Source organism: Vespula pensylvanica, chromosome 15 (genome assembly GCF_014466175.1).
Source record: "Vespula pensylvanica isolate Volc-1 chromosome 15, ASM1446617v1, whole genome shotgun sequence".
Classification (NCBI taxonomy): domain Eukaryota; kingdom Metazoa; phylum Arthropoda; class Insecta; order Hymenoptera; family Vespidae; genus Vespula; species Vespula pensylvanica.
Genome location: NC_057699.1, coordinates 4,710,817 through 4,727,795, shown reverse-complemented (window position 1 = coordinate 4,727,795; position 16,979 = coordinate 4,710,817). Strand labels below are relative to the sequence as shown.

Below are 16,979 nucleotides of genomic sequence, written 5' to 3'. Positions count from 1 at the left end.
ATATATTGATGATACGGATAATAATAACATTGGGAGAAGTGGACGATACTAAGAAATTTGGAAGTGGTTCGCGGCTATCACACATCGATTTGAATTAAGATTTGATAGCGTTGGTCTCCTTCTTATCCCCCTCGTCGTCGCTTTCGTCCTCGTCGAGGGAAATGTCCGAGACGTCGTCGGATCTTCCGACATCGGTTCTGTCTTCCTGCGTTTTCGAGCGTGAACTTCTCGAACCGCTATTCGCACGCTCGTTATGAGGGTTCTTCTTTTCGGAGTTTTTGTTTGGCTCGTAATCGTCCTCGTCTTCACCCATCTCCTCGGGATTCTCCGAACTGCACCTGCATGCGAAACATCGATTTGATCTTGTCGACCGTTACTACCGGTTGTTGCCGAGTATCCGGTTAAAAGAGAAAAAAAAAGTTGGGAGACGGTAGAAAATTTAAATCAAAACGATACGATTTTTACCTCCTACGTCTTCTGCGAGATCTGCGTTGATTTCTTTTGGATCGACTTCGAGATCTATAATTTCTTCTACTGTTTCGTCTGCACTTCGCGTCTTGTACCGGACGTTCCTCGAATTTCTTCGTCGATCGGTCCACCGACTCGTCTTCTTTATTTTCTTTTTCACGCAATTTCCACGAATCCTTGGACCCTTTCCTCCTGTATTTCGTCGTCTCTTCGTCCTTTTTCTCCGTTCTTCGACTTCGCCGTTTTTCCAATAAATCGGAGGATACGCGCAGCATCTTATAGGTTGCGTCCGTTGGTACGAGATATCCGGACTCGATACCAAAGTTGAGGGCCTTCATTATGTGATTTCTTATTTTTTGTAAACCTGAAAGTTTAGCAACACGTCCGCGTTAACGTTGCACGAGGAAAGACAATCGATACCTTGACTTCCGAAGGGTAAAGCTCTCTGGTTTTAAAATCGTTAGTTTAAAGACTTTACGGGAACGATTGGAAAACTCGTTTAGCGAGAAAGACAAAGGAAAAAAGTATAAAAAAAAAAAAAAAAAAAAAATTAAGAAGAGAGGGACGTGAAAAGGTACGAGTCACCGTCGTGTTCTCTTCGTTTCTCGTTGTTTTCTTAAGCGGCCATTCGTTCTCGACGAAAATTAATTACCGTCCGATCGATGTTCGGTGCAAGAAAGTTTCTGCAAGAGGCTCACCTTCGCTACCCACGCATTTGTGCACACAGGACGACAAGGCAGCACGATTCTTCGAGCTACGACGATGTCGTCTGACGGCGTGTAACTTGGAACGACCATTGCTGCTCTTTCTACCGCTTCTGTATCCCATTCTTCGTTAATAGAAGCAACGCCCCGACGATAGCTTCTTTCGTTCCTTTCCTCTTTTTCTCCTTCGTTTCTCTCAGTTGCGACTCTTTCTTTCTCCGTTTTTCTTTTTTTTTACTTTTTCCTTTTCCTTTTTTGTTCCTTTTCTTAGAGACGAGACAACGGAAGACGAAAATTTGCTTACGGCGAGCTTCCTGGCGGCCAAATTCTTTTCCGCGCTTTGTTTCTCGTTGAAATTTTTATTTGGAGCTGCTGCTGCTGCAAAACTTCAAAATATAAATATCATTCGTTGGAGTTGAGAAATATTGCGAAACCTCGAGCTTCTCTTTCGGCTGAATTGGCGACGAGGCGAATCTCTTTTTTCGTTTCGTTCCTTTTTAGACCTAAAGCCGAACACGAGTGTGCCGACGAGAGGTGGACGTAATACAGAAGAATCGATGCCACTGACTACTGACCTTAAGGAATAAATTATTACCTGAAATATGGGTCACTGGCATGCCACGTCGTTATACACAACGCGCGTACCGTAGGTAGGTTGGTTGTTTAACGCGTAACGTTATCTCGTTGGCGTTCCGTCCTATCTTATTAGCGCTTAAAGGAAAATAATGTTGAAATTTGGAATACGTACGTCGCTGGTCGCTCGTAAATTCCGTACGAGAAGAGAGGTTCGATGGTCAGGAGTAAAAATTCGTGTTCGTATTTCGATATTTTTTTCGTATTTTTTCGATTATATTCGTTACCAGTCCAAACGCGATAGTAATTTTGTTTGATAAGGAACTTTCGAACGATCGGAAAAAGATGGAACGAGGGATGTGTAGGACCGATCTAGCCGCGATAAGTCGACCGACCTGTCATATTTTTCTTTTTTTTCCTTCTTTTTTCTCCCTCGACATTCGACGTACGAAGAAATGGTTCGAGACAAATCGCCAACTTCCGAACGTATAGCAAGCGATAACGAAAAGCGACGCGAGGGCGATCCAACCGTCGATGGCAGGTAGCCGTACCGAAACGGCACGTCTCGTCTGGCACTTGGCTCGACCTCCCTTCGTTTTACTTGCTTCTATAGGAATGTCGCAAGTGTCTGCGCGAAAAATGTCGAAAGCGTTGTCAAATATATATATTTAGATTCCGAGTAGAAATAAAAGAAAACGATAAAACTGAAAGCGAATATAAAAAATTGGATCGAAAGCATCCACTTTTCGTCGACAAAGCGTCGTCGTGGTCTAGCGGCATCGAGAAGATTATTACGTCCCTTCGAAATTCTTATCCCTCGCTTCTCTTTAAAACGGAATCGTCCAGTTGATCCTCGTTGTTCCCTCTCTTTTCTCCTTCTTCGACTTCGTCTCTCGACTCGCTTTCTCGATCCGTCAGCAGGAACGCTCGATGCTTCGGGATCGGGCATCCCACGAATTCGCTACGAACCTCCTTGAGCTCTCGTTTGTTCTGACGCTTTTCCTCGTTCTCCGAACAATTTCTATCGTTAAGATCGAGATCGTTTCGAACGTTCCCTTTCGAGGCTGATTTCGAAATCGTCCGACGTTCCTTGAAGGACTCCTTCGAGAATCGATCGTTCGGTTCGTTTCTCTCGGCTCGTTTCTCGATTCTTCCCGTCCTTAAGGGTAACGAAAACGAAGCGAGACGTTATCGAAGAGGAAGAAAACGTTCGGAGGGGTTACGATCTTAGAATAATCTAACGGTCGGGCACAAACCTCGTTTCCTTCCTTGACCGACGCCCCGGTTTATCCTTGTCGCTCTTAGGGAGACGAGCAACGTTTCTCTTACGTTTAGATTTTTGAACGTTTCGCCGAGACACCGCGGAGTCGGTGGATACGTCGCGAGATTTTTTAGTATATCGCGAGAAGGAGTTCCTTCGGGTCTTTCGTTGAACCGTTTCGAGGCCGTTGTCGTCGAGCTTACGTGCTCGAAGTCTTTTCCTTCGCAACTCCCTGCCGATTCTTCTCGTGGAATTGGCCAAGGTGGGGGATACCTTGAGTACTTGCCCCTGAGAGTCTGCAGGAATCAGGTATCCCGATTTCACGCCGAACCAGAGTGCCTTGCGGATATAGATTTTTGCTTGTCGTTTACCTGCGGCACGGTCGATTAGACGATAAGAAGAATTGAGCTAGACCGGCTCAACGATCGAGAAAACGAAGAATACGAGACCTTCCTCGATGCCAGCCTTGATGTAATTGTTAATGACTTGGAGGATGGATCGTTTGTTTAACAAAGTTCTGCTAGCGTCTATCGAGCGTGGCCCGATGCTTTCCACGAAGGAATTGCTGCTCGCGGCATCCGTCGCTTCTCTCAGATTCTCCAAAGTGGCTGCTTCGGATTCCGAGCTAGCACGCGATATCGAAACACTCTCGAACGGGGACATACGTAAATAACGCTCGCTTCTCTCGCGTTGCATTCTTCTTCGAGATAGCGGCCACGTTGCTCTCTCCTTTGCTCTCCCTATTATCACAATCTACATATATCGTAGACTTTGCTTGCATACTCTGCTAAGTTAAACTTTTAAACGATCCTTCAAATAGTGCTATTGTTTCGCATCACCTTGGTTATGTTTCGTAATATTTAAAAGTTTCCAAATTAGTTCTTGCACGTCGATCTCTTCTCGCAAACGTGACCGAGCGTCCGTACAGTGACAATTGCAGCACCATCGACGAGAGTAAGAGTTTCGTTTAGCTTGTTCCGCGACTTTACGTTCCTTTGGTTTTTTCGTCGACGGTGCCATTATGTTATGCTCTGACGTATTTCCTTTCCGTTGTTATACCAACAAAATCGTAGTTGGCATAGCTTCTGAGGAAAGTTTCCCACTTGAAATGCTTCCCTCCCTCCCTCCCTCTCTCTCTCTCTCTCTCTCTCCTTATGGAAGCTAACGAGCTGCCGTGCAGTTACTATAATCTCTGGTGTTTTCGAGGACGAACTTTCGGCGATCTCGCTTTTCTCCGGGTCACCGAGTCGCAGATTTATCGTTCTTCGATCGAGGTAAAAAGAAAGGAAAGAGTCCTTTCTATCGCAATATGGATTTTATGGATGAACGATCCATTCGCTTTGATATTTTTTCGACGAACGATCTTGCCCCTCGCAACATTACGTTTATTTTATTATACGGATTTTATTGAACTCGAAAGAGGGTAAAGGCTGTGACTCTTGGAAAATATGATAACCGAGGTAATATCTCGCCATTTCGAAGCGAAAAGCTGTTACATTACTTCTCCTTCGTACTTCAATCGACGATAATAATAACGTCAACACTGAAGGATTCTTCGAGATAACTGTTACTCGTTAAAGCTGTTATTTACGCAACTTTAGAGCGTACAGGAAAACATGAAACGTGAAACACGTGGATATAGAAAATAATTTCTAGCTCTGCAGGCATACGATTTGATTCGAGAAAAATTCTTCTTATTGATTAAATAAGAACTCGTTCAACTTTATATATATATAGGTAAACAATAATTTATTTTTAGCGTTGAAACGGCACGAGTTAGACTACTTGATTCTCCAACGACATAGCTAAATTATTAAAGCGTGTGACTTCCGTAGTACCTCTGGCGTCACCTAGCGAAGAGTCAAAAGAGTCACCGTTCGCGTTGTTCGCTAAATCTTTCAAATTTATTTGCAAGTACAAATTGGATCGACCAAAAGGATGTACGATCGGTGCACCAAATAAATCTGAAATATGATCGATTAAAAGTTTTCATCGGTATAATCGTCGGAGCGACGAAGTAAGGTGATTGATCGTCGGTAAGGAATTCAGTAGTCTTCTAAATTATCTTCCATAGTTATCTCGAAACTCGTGGCTGACTCTTGACCGACGTCGACTACTGCGGTACTTGGATTTACAGTGCCGGCCGTTACCACTGGCCACCTATATCTTTGGAGAAATCACTAGGCGTTTCTCGTTTCTATAGAGCACAAGTATCTATATTCTCGCGCTTGTGAACCGATCAATACTCGACGAGTTTCGTCCGGCTTGGGAGTAAGAGAAACACATCGTGGCTTGTGCGATCGCGTACGAGTGCACGCACGAGGTTCGACTCTTCGAATATGTCAAAGAAATAGAATTGCGTCGAAAGAACAATCGTCGAAATGTCGACGAACTGTTCCTCCCGTTCTTCCGGATGGAGCGCGATGACGGAGTGTCGAGTGCTTTTCAATGGGCTATATGCGTTTCCCTGTTGAGCGACTAGATATATCCGGATAAACCGAAAGAGGTATTCTTGTTAGAGATATTTCAAGATTTCTCATATTTCTGGATCGTCGCCTTCGCTTCGTCGATCGATTAACAAAGATGAAGAGGCAGAACGTGAGGACTCTCTCGCTGGTAGTGTGTACATTTATTTACCTTTTGATCGGTGCTGCGGTGTTCGACGCACTGGAATCGGATACTGAAAGAAAACGTCGAGAATTTCTATCGGGTAGGTAGACGAAGACTTAACATTCGTTCTCTCGATTTATCACGATTTTACAAGCGGATCATCGTCTCAGATATACGTCGTAACATGATGAAAAAGTACAACATCACCGAGGAGGATTATCGTATGGTGGAGATCGTAATAATCGAAAATAAGCCTCACAAAGCGGGTCCTCAATGGAAATTCGCTGGTGCCTTCTACTTTGCTACGGTTGTTCTCGCTATGATCGGTAAACAATATCCTTATTCAAAGATATCGTCGGATCGTGTTAAATGCACGCGCACACGCCCATATGTATACACGTATCGATTATTTGGTTTTCAAGGCTATGGACACTCCACTCCGGTCACTATAGGCGGCAAGGCCTTTTGCATGGCGTACGCCATGGTGGGCATTCCTCTTGGCCTGGTAATGTTTCAAAGCATCGGCGAGCGTCTCAACAAATTTGCCTCCGTCGTTATCAAACGAGCAAAGATTTACATGAGATGTCAAAAGGTCGACGCCACGGAGATGAACCTGATGCTGGCCACCGGATTGTTATCCAGTATAATAATTACCACCGGTGCCGCAGTGTTCTCGCGTTACGAGGGTTGGAGTTACTTCGATAGCTTCTATTATTGTTTCGTGACGTTAACCACCATCGGTTTCGGGGATTACGTCGCTCTGCAGGTAAATTTCGTAAACGCGAACAAAGAGGCGAGCGTGTTATTCGTTTCTTTCGTTTTTCAGAACGATCAAGCACTTTCGAACAAGCCGGGATACGTCGCCTTAAGTCTGGTGTTCATTTTATTCGGTCTGGCAGTGGTGGCCGCTAGCATAAATCTCCTCGTTCTTCGTTTCATGACAATGTAAAAAATAATTGATCGTTTATCTTTTCAAGAGAAAACAAACCAAATCTCTCTCTCTCTCTCTCTCTCTTTCTCTCTTTTTTTCTCTTTATCCAGGAATACCGGCGACACGCGTCGGGAAGACAACGAATTTCAATTGGCGTCCGATCACGTCTTGACCTTGGACGGCGAGGTAGTTGCCGTGAACGGCAAACTTTTGGCCGGTCACGTGCCTATAGTACACGATACGGACGACTGCGTCAGCGTGTGTTCGTGTACGTGTCTTGGACCGGCCAATTCCGAACTGTTGGATTCTACGGGATATCAAGGTTACAGACCACCTTCGACCACGGCGAGCTTTCGCGTTAAGCGCGCATCCGTCTGATGGAAGGAGTTTCGTCGTCGTAGTCTACGTCGTCGGCTTTCCAAGGCCGACAGCAGGGAACTCCTCGGTATCGATGTTTGAAGGCGAGAGAAGAGACGAATGAAGCAAACGACGAGTACAGAACACTGCCAAAGGACAGATAAATTCAACGGACCGATAATCTCGAAAGAGGCCGATCCGGAATGAAAGACTCGTTCGAAGAAATCCTTTATACGCGAATTTCGCGATTCGGCTTACTTCGAAGATCCGTGAACTTTTTTGGGTGAACCGTTGGAAGTAAGGTCCGATATTCGATATTTATCAACCTTCTATGAACCCGTTTTACGTGTACGATTCTATTTAATGGATATTCCGTGTACACTACGGACTGGCTCGCTCGGAGATCGTATTTTTCTATGCGATTTGTAATTAAACTCGATAGTAAACTTAAGTATACCGCAAGACTGACCCAGCGATACAAAATTGTTGAATCGAAACGAGAACCAAGTTAAACATCGGTGGCCGTTGATGGCGTACGAAGGATCTCCATCCTATAGGATATTTTCGGTATGTTTGTAGCGTATGTTCGCGTTGTCCAAAGTCAAGTCTTCGTAAATATTTATTACACTTACATCGTTATCGCATTATCCATTGCGTACACGTCGTAGAACGGCTAAAAAAATATCTCGTTTAGATTATAAAGATTCACGGAGGCATGCACTTACGATACGCTTATTCTATGCGCGCTTAATGCGCGTTTGTATATAAGATGTTAATGAAATCGATCTTATTATATCGATGTTAATGGAATACGTGAATAGAAAAAAGACTTTTTCCCCTTTAAAACGGTCTTGGTTTCGAGTCTCTACGATATTTCGTTGCCAAGATATCGGCTTCGAAAGATTTCTCATTCGTAATTCATTAACCAACCGCGCTCAACGTAGCGAACTAGTAGTAGCAATGCTGGTCTGGTGGTGGTGGTGGTGGTGTAGTAGTAGTAGTAGTACCGTACGGGCCGTTTACGTCGACAGCTGACTCTCGTAATTTCGTGCGTAAATTCCAAGAACTTATGTGGGTCACTGGGTCAATGCCCGTTTTAGGAAAATTATATAGGTCAATGGATCGACGTAAAGAGCATTTATGCGATATCTCTGGAACTAAAGGTCGTAGGGACATCGAACGAATACCGTTTTAAAGGGCAAATTTTTTACTATTTTCTCGCCATATTTTTACTAAAAACAATCTCTTATAAACAATTTGTTATTAACAATTTTCATAAACAATTTCGCGGAGCAGATTTTTTTTTTTCGTTTCTTTTGCTACGTCATGACGTCAATGAACGTTCAACGGTACGTTCGAAGCAATTTTTCATCAACAATTTGCATAAACAATTTGTTATACGAATTATTTATCGTACGAATGATTCCGCACAACAGATCTTTTTAACATCCTTTGTAACATCGATAACGATTATTCGACGATACGGTCAAGGAGATTCGTTATTAACGAAGAGCCATTTGTTATTAACAATTTTCGTAAAGCATGTTTCGAAGCAGACCTTTTTCTATTCCTTTTTCCACGTTCGTAATGATCACTTAGAAGCAAATTTGTTTTATATTAAGAGCCATTCGTCGAAACAACTTGTTTCTAACAATTTGCAAAAACGATTCGTCATATAAATAATTTGCATAAATAATTTCACAGAGCAGATTTTTTTTTTTTCTATTTCCTTTGTAACACCGACAACGATGATTCAACGATGATACCGGTTAAAGCGATTTGCTATTAACGAAAAGTCATTTGTTATCAACGATTTTCATAAACAATTTTTCGCAGCAAATCTTTTCCTATTTCTTTTCTCTACGTTGCTAGTCGTTTGGCGACATGATAAAGGAAAAAAAAATTTTTTTTACAACTATAAAACATAAACAATTTACAATCAATAATTTTGATAAGTGATTTTGCAGAGCAAATCTTTTTATCGCTTCCTTTGTAACACCGACAACGATTATTTTCGCGTTACGCCCATTTTTTTTTTTTTTTTTATGAATAATTCGTTACGAACAATATATCGTAGTTACGGATTCCTTTAAAATTAAGACTGCATGCTCCGTGCAGTTTAATCTCATAGGGCGAATAAAAAGGTATAAAGAGAAAATCGAAGATGGAGGACTTTCGTGCGGAAAAGGAGGAGAGATCCTTCTGTTACTATTAACGACCATCGATGTACAAGGACGACAACCCGACCAGAACGAGTCGGGGGAAAGTTAAGTCGGTGCGATTGAAACTATTGTTAATAAAACGAATGACTGAAAGTATAGAAAAAGAATTTATAACGATGTCACACGTTTTTCTTGTATCGTTGATAATTCTGCAATAATTACTCGGGAGTTATAAACGTCCATGCAGAGTGCTACATATGCGTATATTTTTTAAATGTTGAACGTGTAATAATAAATAATGATTACCGACGTGTCTCACGAGAATGATTCGTTTTCCATGAGACTCGGTTGGTCTCGCATGAATTTTCGTTTTCTAATCGAACGAATCGCTTGAAAGTCGATAGATCGAATGATGCTTCCGATGTTTAACCTCTTTGAACGTAATCCCTGAAACGTGATCCTTTTCTCGAGGATATTCTTTCGTAGATTAAACGAATCTTAAGAATTTTTCACGATGGCCAGGATGTCCGACGCCATGGAAGGGAAAGCGCACGTTTGCGAATTGCTAAGGACATTGGAGAATTGGAGAAATATTACCTATTTTTCGAAATGCAAGAGATTATGTTCCCAATGGTTCAATATCGATAAACGCACACCAAGATGTATGCAATACGTTGACAATTTGTCGGCAGTAAATATTGAAAAAAGAAGATACGGTCGTCTTAAGAATTTTTGCATCATACATCCTTTTAGTTATTTCAAGTAAACTTCCTAGACTTCTTAGCGAAGTTGATCTACCTGGCGTCGATTCACATTCTCGGATATTCTATCCTAGGTTTCTATGGGAAATTTTAATGATGGTCGTTTATGCAATAGCTTTTTTTACAATACCGTTTATGATATCGTTCATCGTTATGGACTATGAGGTGCTACGTTTGGACAAAGTGAATTTATTTATTTATATAATGTGCTGGTTGAACATAATTGTTACTTGCATGACCGGTTATTACGATAAGAAAAATATGCGCGTAGAATTGAACCTATTGAAAATATTCAAGTACGATTTAACACGCATTTATAAGTCAAATATCACCGTGTATTTATTTCTCTACTCATTTTTTTAGAAAATATTTAAAGGGATATCTTCTGGTGGATATAATTTCTTCCTTGCCGTACGATCACATCACTTTGTTTTGGCGAAAACTTCCGGGGAATAGTTCTTTTTACGCGATCACGTTGATAAATCTTTTGCCCCTGTTAAAACTGTCACGTTATCCAACCCTAAACGATTATATTTTTCAGTTTTATCAATATTTTGCGATAGAACACTTTTATTACCAATTGACTACTACACTCGCGTTAGGATTTTATTTGATTATTTGGTTCTCCTGTTTGTGTTACCTCTTGCCCGTATTGATGTTGTATTTTTACAACATTCCATCAACGGTAAGCAGTTGAAATCGATGATCTGTGAACTGTGAACGTTGAACCGTATCGACTCTTTCCTTTTCCTTTCTCCCTCTCCTCTCTGTCTCCCTCTTCCCAAGGAGTGCCAAGACTGTTGGATGGTAGGGATAGAAAAGGAAGGTTTGGCCTTTAAATTTCAACACGCTTTCTTTATAGTATTGGAAAATCTTTTAGCGAGCGGTTACGGCGTCTTCCCTCCGAAAACCGACGTTCACATCGTATTAAATATCGTACTGATGATATTCGGCAGATTCATCGAGTGTTACATCATAAGTGAGTTTCGATCGTGTATCTATCAGCAACCTATTCATTTTTTTCTAACGTCAGTTATGTTTCTAGAGGTAAAGAGAAACAGCAAAGCAGCGAAAAGTAAGTATCAAGAAATAATTAATCAGATAGGGGCATACGCGAGACAAAAACAATTGCCATTTCAAATAAAAAATCGGCTCTTGGAGTACTACAATTATCGCTTTAAGGAAAATTTCTTTCGCGAAAGAAACATCCAAAGCATTCTTTCAGGTTTTTCTTCCACGTTTTTCCACCGTACTATTTTTTTAACTGATCATTTACATAGATTAGTCCAAAGGTCGAGTTAGGATTATAATAATTAAATATAAATTTTTAGAACGATTACGAGATGAAATCGCTATGCAATCTTGTCGGCGGTTGGTCCAGAATGTGAAGCTCTTTAAAAATGTACCTCAGGACATTCTAAAGTCTATCATCAAGAATTTGAAATTTGAATTGTACTTGCGAAATGACATTATTATAAGGGCTGGCTCCATAGGGGATTGTATGTTTTTTCTATCCATTGGAACTGTCGCCGTTTTGACGCCAACTGGAAAAGAGGTAAAGTGTCTATGATTCTATTTAACGATCAACCTGTTAAAACTAAATTTAGATATGCCATCTGCATGATGGCGCTCATTTTGGAGAAATAGCACTTTTAGCGTCTGATCAAAAACGAGTCGCGACTGTGATCGCTGTAGATATTTCCGAAGTTTATCGTCTCGATAGGAAGGATTTTCGAAAATGCGTTACCGTACATTCTGAGTTATTTTCCTCGATCGAACGTATAGCCACTGAAAGAATAGAAAGGACTGCCATAATAGAGGAACACCATAAAAGATTCATAATGCGTTCGAGCCTTGCACACGACGAGGCAAGAAGAAGATCGAAGATATAGGATCTGCCTTTTTTTCTTGGTTCGAAAAATAAAAAAGAGGATCGCTCGTATATTCGTTTTTATATTCAAGGATATTAAACACCATTATCGTTGTCGTCATCGTCATCATCATCATCATTATTATTATTATTATTATTATTATTATTATTATTATTATTACTATTATCATCATCATTATCATCATTATTACTACTACTACTACTACTATTACTATTATTATTATTATTATTATATCATATCGTATTATATTATATCATACTATATTACGTTATGTCGTATTATTGTCCACACAATGTTTGTAATAGTCACATTGGTTGATTGACGTCTACTCTTTGTGATCTTTTTCTCTTCTTTTTTCTTTCTTAGAATCAGAATATCGATCATCAGCTAAGATTACTTTTCAGTTTATAATCGTTATCATTAAGGAGCGTTACACGTGACAATAGTATTCCGAGTAGCAATACGTTTAACGATAAATTAACTTTTTGGCAAATTTTCCCTATCGGTGATAAGCTGTTTTGTATTTTATTGAAATCCGTAGCGTCGATCGTGATGGGATTCTTTTTATCGCTAATGCCTCAGGATTACATTTTAGAAATAAGAGGATGATCTTCGTTTTTTTTTTTATTAGGAAGAATAGAAACAATAAATTTATATCCGATTAGAATTATTTATATCCGGACAGACGGAAAGAGAGGGGTGGGGGAGGGAGAGAGAGAGAGAGTTTCTCGGACGAGAGCATACATACATGCAGGCGCGTGTACCTTTACGTATGCGATGACGATGATGATAATGATCCGCCAAATATATATATATTTATTCGTCTTATGGTTAATAAATGCGAGGAATGTTCCAGATTATTATCGTAAGCACAATAAGTTCTTTCTAATGCTGAAATTAATAGTACACGTAACATCACGATCATTCCCTTCGGATTTAATAATAAACACAAGAGGATCGAGTCCTTCAAAGATATTAATATAAAAGATTTATAATCCGAGAGTAAAAGTTATGTACATTTATGCGTAACGATGCTATTAAAAGAGTGTGTATGATATGAATTTTACACGCTCGACGATACGTAAATCACACGATACTATCATAAATTACTTACGTTAAAAGACGAACTAATAACTGTGCGCGTGTATGCGTTAATGTCTTACCGTTATCCTTTCACGTACTTATTTAACTCTTTTACGTTTCATCTTCGTATCATTTTTCTTATCGACGAAGTTTGATTTTATCGATCAGACGACCTGCGACTCTATGAAAGTCCGACTCTAAGAAAATCTTCTAACAACGTCCACTAACAATTTTTCGATTAATTAACGCGCGTACTCGTTTTGGTCGTATCTAGAATGATATGGGGAGAAGAGTGTTCGATGATAAACGCCCTCGATCGTCGTCTTTAATTTATCGTTTAATTTGTCGTAACGCAATCGCATTTACTACGTTTTGTCGCTGCAACATACCACGCAATATATATTTACATCAACGACGCGCGCATATAAATTATATATCCTAATACTCTTTCCTGGATATTCTCTCTTCTTCTTGTTGTATCGTTTTTATTTATTTATTTATTTCCTTTTTTTTTCTTTCATCTCTTTTGTTACTTTTTTTTTTTTTTTAAGGACATCTAATAAGGCACTCTTCTTTGACTGTAACCAAATGCGAAGAAAATCGATTAACGATCGTTCGATCCTCTAAAATCGTACGTGCGAAACGTCAATTCCGAGTCTGTTAAAATTACTTGCTTTAATTAACTTATGGCTTAACAATGGCGTATATAAATGCTCTTGGTATGTTTCGGTCGCTCGTCGATACTCTTACGCGCTTTAATGCTCTCGGGAATGAGAATGACATCTCGTTATTACGCGATTTCGAATACAATAAATAGCCAAGAAGAAACGAATATATAATGCGATACGTTGTTCGCCTCTTTGCGAGACACGTTTCTAATCGATCGATTTATTTATTTTGGATTTCCTAAGAGTTAGTACGCAAAAGTGTGCGACTTAAGTAGATTCGAAGATGCAACAATCGTAATTCTATTCTTTTCTGGTTCTATTCGTTTACAAGGTGAAAAAAAGCTTTCCAAAGTCATGCGAAAAATGCCGCATCCTTGTTGCAACTCTTTTGACCGGTCCACGTTATGGCAACATTTATGTCTTCGTTACAAATAAGTAATAACAATACGATAGATTATAAACGATATATTGTATAATCAACTATTTATATCGTACAACATAACGCTCGTAATATGCATCATACAACTAGGTACCTACAAGATTTTCTTGACTCGCACGACATAGCGAAGTTATGCCACTGTTATCATTTTTATATTTTCACAGATAAATTCTTCCTTTTCTCCTTGATTTTCCTTCCTCTCACGACGTACGTCTAGCGAAACTTTACGCTCAAGTGTATTCGTCGTTGTATCGAAATAAAAATAATATAAAAAAAAATTCATTGTACCAATGACTTTATAACGTTACGACGGCTACTCCAGTGGATATGTTGCCGCGGTAATATCTTAAAATAAAAGTCTAAGAATATTTGCAAATGATCTTTGCAAGATTTTACGCTATGACGTACATACATACAGCTACTATAGACTATATAGTTAATCGCAAAGGTTTCACCGAATGCCTTTTTTCAAAACTCCAAGTATCAAATCCTCTTACGTCGAACTCTGTCGGACTAGTATTCAGCGTCAGACCATATGTATATACACGGATGAGAAAGTTAGAGGGAGAAAAAGGAAGAGAAAGACGGACAGACAGATACGGATGAATGGATAGAGATGGAGATAGGGATAGATAGATAGATAGAGAAATAGAGAGAGGGAGAGAGAGAGAGAGAGAGAGAGAGAGAGAGAGAGAGAGAGATAGTTGAAAGTAACGACGGAAGGATGGACGAGAAGATCGACGAATGATTTTTCTTGAGTACACACGTATCTTCGCACCGTTCGAGTTCTTCCAATCATTTTTCCAGTAAATATATGTATATATCTGTCTGTGTATGTGTGTTTGTGTGTGCGCGTGTGTGTGTGCGTGCGTGTGTGTGTGTATATATATATATACGTATATATATTATATATCTATGTATAGACGTTCTAAGGCTTTGGCAGTGAATGAATGCCGATTCGCATAGCGTACGCGATGCAAGGTGCTCGTGTTAATCATACCTTTCTTATTTCTTACTTTCGCCAGTGAATGTTTATATCAAGAAAGATTACGATCGTCGTCCATCGTCTCGAACGAATATGACGTTAGGCTCGAGAATCGAGTATCTTAGAGTATCATTCTTTTTCTTCTCAAGTTGTCGAGATGCGGTCCTCTTGATGGCAATTGGCCATCCTCCGTGCAAGACCGACAACAGAATTTGGCATAATACTTGTGCCTGCAATAGCGCGCCATCACGATTAGATCGCACTTTGCGAAGAAGCTGTTGTCTTGACAATTGGGATGAATAAATATGCCTGCAAAGAAGAACAAAGCACGAAAGAAGAATTTGCTTTTTCCTTTGATCGTGTTTCATTCGAGCGAACAAAGTGAGTCTTTTCAACGTCTTACCAGCTACGAGTACATCCACGCTGTCAGAATCAGACGTGTATTCGTTCGTTGCTTCGCATCGATAACGGCCCGAGTCGTCTTTGTTCGCATCGGTGATTATGAGTCTGTTCGCTTCTACGATTGAAAGTTGATCGATATTGCGTAATCAATATTGGTCGTACAAGGGTGTACGTATACGTACACGTTCGACGTTTCTTACCGGATATTTTCACTCGATTGTTGGTTTGAACGAGATTGTCGTCTTTGTACCAAAGTACTCGCGGGATTGGATAGCCGTCGATGGTACAACCGATGCTGATGTCGCTACCTTCAGGAAATTGAGTTTGACCTACCGACACGCTGACGTTCACCGGTACTGCGTCGAAACAAAGACGATATCAGTCGACGATGTCGATCGAGAGTCGTAAATCAAAATAGATAAACGACAGAGTCGAACGAAAAAAAATTGCGGTATGCCTCGAACGAAATAAAAAGATACACTACCTCGTCGGATTTTTATCCGTGACGGTCCATGATCTAAACGATATATCTTTCAAATGATAATAAAATAAGCGTGTAGCGAACGTATGCATGCGATCGTAGCGTCACGACGAAGCGCGTGCAAAAAAGTTTGCGTAAAAAAGCAAAAGTGCATTCGATAAAACGAGCAAAGAGAGATCGGGAAACAAGGAAGCCTCACCTTTGAATCTAGAAATAACGGGAGTCATGGTTGTAGTTTCGAGAGGTGTAAAGCGAAGAATGTGAGGTCTTGTAGGCTGAACGGGCGCGAACGTGATATAATCGGGTGAATGCGTTCTAATGGGTCTGTAAGGATACTGAGGTTTCTCAGTGACCGGTCTCTTTGGAGGTAGGACAACGTATTTCATGTAGTTTTGATACTCCGGTTTGATATTGTAGATTGGACCGATCGTTTGCAAAGTGACGGACCAAGAGGCTGGCCTGTCGATGCCGTTGTAAGCCTGACACGTGTAAACACCAAGATTAGTCAGAGTCACCGAGCGTATTAATAGGGTGTAATCGGTGTCTTGCTCATAATTCTCCGAACTCAGTGGAAGCATGTTATCGCCACGCCACCAGGTGACGGATGGTCTCGGCCAACCCATAGCGTAACAACGAAGCAGGCACGGTGAATTCATCGTCACCGTCACGGTTGCGTTCTTTTCTCCAACGATGGCCGCGGAACGTTCGTGAGGTTCTATGGTGTGCAATTAAAATAGCGTGCATCATACGTCGAAGGGAGAAAGGTAAATTAATTTTTCAATTTTTTTTCTTTTTTGTTTGTTTAAGAAAGATCGAGCGTTGTGATCCAATCACCATCACCGAGGATTATCGTTAGAACGTGCGTGATAGTTCTTTCGGTTAAATTTTTAGTATCAATTCCCTTATCACAAAGTACGAGCAATACGAATCGTATCCAAGCTATCCTCCCCGTCGAATAAATTCGAATAAATTAGTTACGTGCGACAAACGATTATCGTTCCAACTATTACGTCCATTTTCTCACTTACCCGTGACCTCCACTTGATACTCTATTCTAACTGGTGGACCTACGCTGTTATCGGCGGTACAAACGTAAATCCCTCTGTCGATCGTGTATAAATTGATGATCTGAAGAGATCCGTCGGGCAGTATACGACGCCTCTTCTCCGTAGTACCGATCTATAGAGATCAAATCACGTTTC

The 16,979-nt window shown here is 40.5% G+C and overlaps 5 protein-coding genes across 12 annotated transcripts in view; 2 read left to right on the top strand and 3 right to left on the bottom strand.

The window, feature by feature from the left end:
* Window position 1: 1 nt before the first annotated feature.
* On the bottom strand, window positions 2–1,343 carry LOC122634465 (uncharacterized protein DDB_G0283697-like). The gene is made up of 3 exons (XM_043823437.1): window positions 1,167–1,343; window positions 466–832; window positions 2–338 (listed from the first exon to the last, which is right to left on the bottom strand). Exons 1-3 carry the CDS (start codon window positions 1,294–1,296, stop codon window positions 95–97), a joined length of 741 nt encoding a protein of 246 aa, XP_043679372.1. The 5' UTR covers window positions 1,297–1,343; the 3' UTR covers window positions 2–94.
* Window positions 1,344–1,540: 197 nt separating this feature from the next.
* On the bottom strand, window positions 1,541–4,137 carry LOC122634463. 2 transcript variants are annotated; one of them, XR_006328391.1, is made up of 4 exons: window positions 3,456–4,137; window positions 3,002–3,377; window positions 1,768–2,904; window positions 1,541–1,558 (listed from the first exon to the last, which is right to left on the bottom strand). XR_006328391.1 is itself a non-coding variant. In XM_043823432.1 (3 exons), exons 1-3 carry the CDS (start codon window positions 3,700–3,702, stop codon window positions 2,556–2,558), a joined length of 972 nt encoding a protein of 323 aa, XP_043679367.1. In that variant the 5' UTR covers window positions 3,703–4,137; the 3' UTR covers window positions 1,553–2,555. The 2 variants fall into 2 exon arrangements, 1 of the variants encoding a protein (XP_043679367.1); XM_043823432.1 differs by having other exon boundaries at window positions 1,553–2,904.
* Window positions 4,138–5,210: 1,073 nt separating this feature from the next.
* Window positions 5,211–9,390, top strand: LOC122634462 (two pore potassium channel protein sup-9). Its single transcript, XM_043823431.1, has 5 exons — window positions 5,211–5,716; window positions 5,787–5,942; window positions 6,039–6,382; window positions 6,443–6,561; window positions 6,658–9,390. The coding sequence occupies exons 1-5, from the start codon at window positions 5,590–5,592 to the stop codon at window positions 6,923–6,925; spliced, it is 1,014 nt and encodes a 337-aa protein (XP_043679366.1). The 5' UTR covers window positions 5,211–5,589; the 3' UTR covers window positions 6,926–9,390.
* Window positions 9,391–9,556: 166 nt separating this feature from the next.
* LOC122634713 (potassium/sodium hyperpolarization-activated cyclic nucleotide-gated channel 1-like) lies at window positions 9,557–11,719 on the top strand. Its single transcript, XM_043823920.1, has 7 exons — window positions 9,557–9,828; window positions 9,902–10,123; window positions 10,191–10,512; window positions 10,614–10,806; window positions 10,861–11,052; window positions 11,159–11,382; window positions 11,435–11,719. Exons 1-7 carry the CDS (start codon window positions 9,581–9,583, stop codon window positions 11,717–11,719), a joined length of 1,686 nt encoding a protein of 561 aa, XP_043679855.1. The 5' UTR covers window positions 9,557–9,580.
* Window positions 11,720–13,920: 2,201 nt separating this feature from the next.
* The window catches only part of LOC122634451 (papilin), a 53,003-nt gene continuing 49,944 nt past the window's right edge, over window positions 13,921–16,979 (bottom strand). For 6 of the 7 annotated variants that reach the window (XM_043823390.1, XM_043823389.1, XM_043823393.1 and 3 more), the window contains 5 exons: window positions 16,806–16,956; window positions 15,977–16,492; window positions 15,497–15,652; window positions 15,298–15,411; window positions 13,921–15,203 (listed from right to left, as the gene is read on the bottom strand). In XM_043823390.1, the coding sequence (XP_043679325.1) occupies window positions 15,016–15,203; window positions 15,298–15,411; window positions 15,497–15,652; window positions 15,977–16,492; window positions 16,806–16,956 (1,125 nt within the window). In that variant the 3' untranslated portion in view covers window positions 13,921–15,015. The remainder of the gene's footprint in view (window positions 15,204–15,297; window positions 15,412–15,496; window positions 15,653–15,976; window positions 16,493–16,805; window positions 16,957–16,979) is intronic. The other variant, XM_043823396.1, reaches the window with a different exon arrangement.

Bases quoted from the DNA above. Each gene is read 5' to 3' on its own strand.
- LOC122634463 (XM_043823432.1), bottom strand. From the start codon at position 3,702: ATGCAACGCGAGAGAAGCGAGCGTTATTTACGTATGTCCCCGTTCGAG. The intron at 3,378-3,455 runs GTCTCGTATTCT...ACCGTGCCGCAG, and splicing joins CAAGGCTGGCATCGAGGAAG to GTAAACGACAAGCAAAAATC. The intron at 2,905-3,001 runs GTTTGTGCCCGA...GTTACCCTTAAG, and splicing joins CGGTCAAGGAAGGAAACGAG to GACGGGAAGAATCGAGAAAC.
- LOC122634713 (XM_043823920.1), top strand. From the start codon at position 9,581: ATGGCCAGGATGTCCGACGCCATGGAAGGGAAAGCGCACGTTTGCGAA. The intron at 10,124-10,190 runs GTACGATTTAAC...TCATTTTTTTAG, and splicing joins AACCTATTGAAAATATTCAA to AAAATATTTAAAGGGATATC. The intron at 11,053-11,158 runs GTTTTTCTTCCA...ATAAATTTTTAG, and splicing joins CATCCAAAGCATTCTTTCAG to AACGATTACGAGATGAAATC.
- LOC122634465 (XM_043823437.1), bottom strand. From the start codon at position 1,296: ATGGGATACAGAAGCGGTAGAAAGAGCAGCAATGGTCGTTCCAAGTTA. The intron at 833-1,166 runs GTGAGCCTCTTG...CTAAACTTTCAG, and splicing joins CAAATGCGTGGGTAGCGAAG to GTTTACAAAAAATAAGAAAT. The intron at 339-465 runs GTAAAAATCGTA...TTTCGCATGCAG, and splicing joins TCTCGCAGAAGACGTAGGAG to GTGCAGTTCGGAGAATCCCG.
- LOC122634462 (XM_043823431.1), top strand. From the start codon at position 5,590: ATGAAGAGGCAGAACGTGAGGACTCTCTCGCTGGTAGTGTGTACATTT. The intron at 5,717-5,786 runs GTAGGTAGACGA...TCATCGTCTCAG, and splicing joins ACGTCGAGAATTTCTATCGG to ATATACGTCGTAACATGATG. The intron at 6,562-6,657 runs GTAAAAAATAAT...CTCTTTATCCAG, and splicing joins GTTCTTCGTTTCATGACAAT to GAATACCGGCGACACGCGTC.